The following is a 6598-nucleotide window of genomic DNA, read 5'->3' on the forward strand; positions in this document are numbered from 1 at the left end:
AATTAGGGCTTGGGTGAAAATCCCCAATTTTGGGTACCGGGTCCTAAGGGCACGCGGTATAATTGGATTGTCCGGTGTCCAATTTATGCAATTTTATAGTACTGTAAATTATTTTGAGACATTTGAATTATACAAGTATCTCTGGTTTAGTTGTTTGGAGCCTGAGGAATATTTTGTTATATTACAGGCACTCGAATTGAGCCTGGAGGCGATCCTGTAGAAGAGCAGGCATGAGCATCTACAGTACTGTGAGTGATTATACCATTTTTTAAATATTTTGGGTATATAGTATAATATATATATGATTTAAATATTTTACGTATATACCTTTTGATTGAAATGTTGTTTTATGCATATATAAATATTCGCTTTCACATATATGTGTTATCATTTTATATGATTTTTGATAATATTTTAAGTGATTTCCAATTTTAATGGGTCCATAAATGGACTTGTGGTATTTAATTATTTTGGTAATTAAATTGAGGTTTTTAAATTATTTTGGAAACTATTTAGTTTGAGAAACTAGATGGAAAATCATATAATTTTAAGCATGATCAAATATTTTATAATTTTATGTGCTTAAAATTGGTTTATGGTGAATATATTTCACTGTGGTATTTCTGGTTTCATATGAAATGATGTTTTGAGATTTTTGAAGTATTTAATTAATCGATGGAAGTTTAAATGTTAAATTATGATTTATGATACAATATCGTTTGGAAAAGTATATATATATATATATAATCTTACAAGATTGTTTCATGTATACTATATTGGTTATTTTTAAATTGATGTACCATGTAATGCCAATACCTTGGATCAGTATTATATTATATTATATTACCGCGCGCTGGGTTTACCACGGTGCCGTGAGATTGGTTTCATCCAATGGTTATCTATTACTACCACGGACTGTGACGTCGGGTATTCTGAAGGTTTATTATTATTGCCACAGTGCCGTGAGGTTGGTATTATCCAACGGTTTATTATTGCCATAAACCGTAAGGTTGGGTGCGTCCCAACGGTTATTTATTATTTTCACGACACCGTTCCTATATTGAAAGTCGTGAGGTGGGTGTATCTCACGGTTTATAGATTGGTACATTGTATGGTACATTATATATGTTTATATATATTGTTGATTTACAAATATTGTGGTGATTTCTGCATTTTTATATTTATTTAGTGGAACTGTATTTATTATAGTTTATGCTCAAATGTTTATATCTTGATTTGAGAAATTTCATAATATTACAATGATCATTCATTCATACTTTTGAGCATCGGTTTTTATGATATTAATTGAGGTACAAGTTTGGGTTTTGTGAAATAATTTTTAAACAGGAAACTTTTCAAACGAGTGGAATGAGAGGTCTTGAGAGAAAGATTTTTCAGAAATAAATCATTATTTTTCTATTATACTATGCCACTCGCTGAGATTTCTTTATCTCACATTTTATTGTTTAAATTCATTCCCCTAGGCCCAGGCACCTAGTAGCAGTCTACCTCGCGCACAGCTTACCGCTTGTTTTCTTCCACTACAGCAACCGTATTTATTCTTTCTTTATCTATTGTTATCTTCTGGACTTATTTATTATTTATTTGTACTCATATACTTTGTTGACACTCTTATAATGCTCTGATTTTAAATATGGAACTCAGTAGAAACCATAGTACTCATGTGTGTTGTTATGGCCTGTAGTACAGTAGGCCAGTTGTGGACTTATTTATATATATATTTATATATTTGAGGTATTAGTGTTAATGCTGGTGTTGATTATCTACGTTTTAATGTGAGGTTCCATTGAAGATTTTCTAGAGATTGTCCAGTGGGACTTCATTAGGCGGGATCACCCGGGAGGTCCTGAGAGGGTTCCCGGCGTGGGTCCTGTCAGGTAGGCTTGATAATTGAGGATATGTCCTGCCTAAAGTTTTGAAAATCAATATTCTTGCTGAAATTTGGGTTTTTATAAATGAAAAAGAAATTTAAATTTTAAATGAGAATGGATAGAATTTCCATAATATTTATCAATATTTTCAAATTTTTACCACAACGTTCATAAAATATTTTGTTAAAATATCTCCCTTAAATTCTTAACAATTTGATTAAAAAATTCATAATTTCCATTGAAATATCTATGATATTTATCTTTTTATTTTTTGTCAAAAAATTCATAAATATTATGGATGTTTGATAAATTTTTTTAACAAATTAAATATATTGATAGTATTTTTATTTTTTAATTATTTTTTAAATATTTAATAATATAAGTAAAATAGAATGAATTAAATTGAAAAATCATGATAAATTTTATTTTATTAGAACCCCTCCTAAAATTCTCTATCAAAATCATATGATGGTCTCGACTAGTGGAAATCCTATTAGAAAATAGTATCCTTTTTTGTGTTAAGTTTTTAACAAAGTCGTAACATGGCAGGCACATAAAGCAACAAGTGAGAGAATAAAGTGCATTTTTTTTTTTTTTTTAACTTAGGGCATAAAGTGCAAATATTTTCAAATAATAAAATCAATGAAAACTCAATAACCTTTTTCTATTAAATAGAAATGTTTAGTAAAAGTTTTAAAGAAATGCAAATATAATTTTTGAGAATAACAATAATAATAATAATATAATAATAAACTCTAACTAATAATCTTAAAGTTTTTTCATTTAAAATAGTATATCACAAATTAAAATTACTATTTTAATATAAAACTAACTTTAATTACGAAATGGAGAAAAAATTCATCATTGCTTCTTAATTATTTTTCGGTTTATTTTTCCTTGAAAAAAGCACCATCAAAATTTTTATTTATTTTTTTTCCAAACAAGATAAAAGAAAATCAAGATACAGAGTAATTTGTATTTGATTTGTAATTTTCAACATCCTTCTTTTTCTCATTTTGGAAAAGAAAAAAAATAAATAAAAGGTTGCTCTTTTTCTCTTTCTTCTCTTCCTTTTTCACTTATGTTTTCATTAAACATTAATATATATTTTATACAATCTGACTTTTTAAATTTGGAAATAAACGAGATTGCTCATCTAAAACTATTAAATTGCATGTTGCATTAAATCTTCGTATAAATATACGTAGTCCAATGACTTTTGATAATTATCCTTAATTTAAAAAATTAAGAATAGTTGAGTACAATTGCATATTTATATATTTATTTCATTATCTTATATATACAGAAATTCTATGGTGAGGACGGTCCGCATGAGAACTGCAGTATTAGTGATGGTTTTTCATAGTATTAACGACGGTTTTTTAGAAAATCGTCACCAATACTATAAAAAAGCATCACCAATACTATGATCCGCATGAAAACCGTCCGCAGCATAAACAGACTACTTATATATATATCTATATATCTATATATATAATATTTTGAAGACGATGGGCTTTGATATTGAGGACGTGTGGCCAAACTAAATAATTGAAGAATCTACCTACTACTTTGAACTGTTTAGTATAGCTGGACATATCATCAATTATTTTGGAATTCATATCGATGACCAAAAACTTTTCCATGTGTCGTTTGCAAGGACACGTATAAATGCCAGATCAAAAAAAGGACACGTGATTTATTGGAAAAACTCTCTCTCTCTCTCTCTCTCTCTCTCGTATATTTATCTTTATTTATTTTTATCACCAGTTAATTTGTTGGCTCTCTCAACATGTGTATATAAATTCCCAGACTTACCACTTCTTCTACATCCCCAAACAATGTTCAAAGAGAGCTAAAGTTCCAGAGAAAGAGAGAATTATTCATGGCATCCAAGAAGGCTGTGGTAATGAAGGTGGCAGTGTTATCTTTTGTGCTAGCTTTGTCTTCAACTGTAATTTCTGCTAGACCTGATGCTCATGTTTTGGATCTCTTTGACTTACTAAGTGCTGCCGAAAAGCGTGTTTCTAATAACTTTGGTACATATTATTACTCTTCTTTTGTTTCACAAATTTTACACATTCGATAAAGATTATGGATTCAAACCAAATACTGAAAGATTTAACAAGATTCATTGTTAATTTTCACGTCGTGGATACAAATTTGAATTTACCAACAATCATTTTCTTCTTCTTCTTTTTTTTTGGGTTATCCATGTTGCAGTGAGAGTGGTGCGTGGGAAGAATGAAGGAAATAGCATCGCTTGCTGTGATGGTTGCGCTTGCAGTAAAAGCAATCCTCCGAAATGCATATGTTACGACACCTTCAGCGATACAAATCGATGCGAGGGTTGTGATGCATGCATCTGCACACTGACCGATCCCCCATTATGCAGGTGTTTTGATACAACAGAGTCTTGCAGTCCAGCATGCTCCGCTGATGCTGCGTCTAATTCCCTCTTGAATAGAGCTATAGTTGCTCCCAACTAAACCGGCCGCTACTATGTTCAGGTAGTACTACTAGGCTTGGCCAATTGCCTCAATGGCTGACGTTGAGGCTTTTAAATAAAGTGCAAACCAAGTCTTCACTAAATAAAAGCGTTTGTGTTGGAATGAAAATTGGCTTTGATTTCATTATTTTTATGGTAAACTATCTTCGGGATCAAAGCACCACTCAATCCTTGCTGGGATTAAAAGAAAACGGTTGCACATTCAGCTGCATATTTACTATACCCGCTAGCATCATGAAAATTATAAAATAACAAAAATAAAAAAAGAAAGATAAAAGAAGGATGAAAATTATAAAATAACAAAATAAAAAACAAAAGATAAAAGAATGCTCCTTTCAAAATGAGAATGTTGCAGTAAAGGAAGAAAAAAAGAAAAAAAGAAAAAAAAGAAAAGAAGCTAAATAATGAAGGATCAATAGCTAACAGGGCTTACAAAGATATTTATGATCACTTATGATATATGACATAATATAATTTTTTTTATCTTGTAGTAAAAAAATATATATATATATATATAGATATAATTTTTTCAATTAATAAAATAATATAGTATCATTTTGTCAAATTAACCATTGCATCCTCTTTTTTTGTGCTGACTTTTTAACAAAATTGTCATATGGTTGGCACATGCTCTAAAAAATTAAGATGCAAAGTGCAATTCTTTATAATTTAACAAGCAAAGAACACAAATTTTCAAATAAAAAATTAATAACTTTTTTTTTTTAATCAAAGAGAAATGTTTAGTAAAGTTCTAAATGAATGCAAATGTAATTTTTTGAGAAAATAAAAATAAAAATATTATAATAATAAACTCTAATGGGTAATCTTCATTTTTTTCAATTAAAATAGTATATCACAAAACTAATTTTAATTACAAAAATGGACAAAATTTCATCATTGTTCCTTACATTTTTTTGGTTTAATTTTCCTTAAAAAAGCACTATCAAATTTTTTTTTTGCAAAAAAAGAAATAGAAAGAAGAAAAACCACCAAGACACAAAGTGATTTCTATTTGTTTTGTAATTTTCAAAAAGAAAAAAAATTCCTCTTTTTCTCTTTCCTTCTCTTCCTTTTTCCCTTCTTTTTTCTAATTAAATTCTAATATGTATATATTTTATAGATTTGACTCAGATATGGATATCATCAATTTTTTGAATTTAGGATAACTAAGCTTGATCATTTAGAACCACCAGATTATATATTACATTGAATTTGTCACATAAATAAATGAATAATCTAAATAAATGAATAATCTATTCTGCAGGAAATTTTAAAAGAATTTTATTTAGGACACTACTAAAGATGATGGCTTTTTCAAAAACCATTATCTATTATATATATATATTAATGGTGGTGTTACTAAGAAATTGTCATCTTTACTTTTATCCCTTACAAAATTCATTCAGGATTTTCTAAACAAGAGACTTTTATATATGTAATGCAATTGGTCTAACTAATTATTGTTAATATAAAAAACTTAAGAATAGTTGAGTACCATTGTATATTTACATATTTATTTAATTTTATTTTCTTGTATTTTATTTTACTTATATATATTTTTTAAGGTGGGTGGGCTTGATAATTGAGGATATGTCTCATCCAAAGTTTTAAAAATCAATAGACGTTGAAATTTTGGTTTTTCTAAATAGTGGAAAAGAAATTTAAATCCAAAATAAAAACAAATAGAATTTCCATAATATTTATCGAAATTTTTAAAATTTTATTGAAATGTTCATAAAAATTTTTGTTAAAACATCCATATTGAATCATTAATAATTAAATTGAAGAATCCATAATTTCCATTGAAATATCTATAATATTTATTTGTTTTTAAAATTTTTTATAAAAAAAATTAGTAAATATTACTGATGTTTAATAAATTTTTTTTACCAAATTAAATATATTGATAGTATTTTTATTTTTTAATTATTTTTTAAATATTTAATAATAAAAATAAAATAGAATAAATTAAATTAAAAAAATTTGATAAGCTTTATTCTATTAGGACCCCTCTTGGAATTCTCTATTAAAATCATAGGCCTCACCTAGGGAAAATCCTATAAGAAAATAATAACCTTTTTTGTGTTAAATTTTTAAGAATGTTATAACATGGTTGGCACATAAAGCAAAAAATGAGGATGCAATGTGTATTTTTTTTTTTTTTTTATTTAGGGCATAAAGCGCAATCATATATATA

The 6598-nt window shown here is 27.5% G+C and overlaps 1 protein-coding gene across 1 annotated transcript; it reads left to right on the forward strand.

The window, feature by feature from the left end:
- Window positions 1-3707: 3707 nt before the first annotated feature.
- LOC107418519 (seed trypsin/chymotrypsin inhibitor IVA) lies at window positions 3708-4528 on the forward strand. Its single transcript, XM_016027221.4, has 2 exons — window positions 3708-3931; window positions 4116-4528. Exons 1-2 carry the CDS (start codon window positions 3778-3780, stop codon window positions 4379-4381), a joined length of 420 nt encoding a protein of 139 aa, XP_015882707.2. The 5' UTR covers window positions 3708-3777; the 3' UTR covers window positions 4382-4528.
- Window positions 4529-6598: the final 2070 nt, after the last annotated feature.

The sequence above is a fragment of the Ziziphus jujuba genome, chromosome 2 (genome assembly GCF_031755915.1).
Source record: "Ziziphus jujuba cultivar Dongzao chromosome 2, ASM3175591v1".
NCBI classification, from domain to species: domain Eukaryota; kingdom Viridiplantae; phylum Streptophyta; class Magnoliopsida; order Rosales; family Rhamnaceae; genus Ziziphus; species Ziziphus jujuba.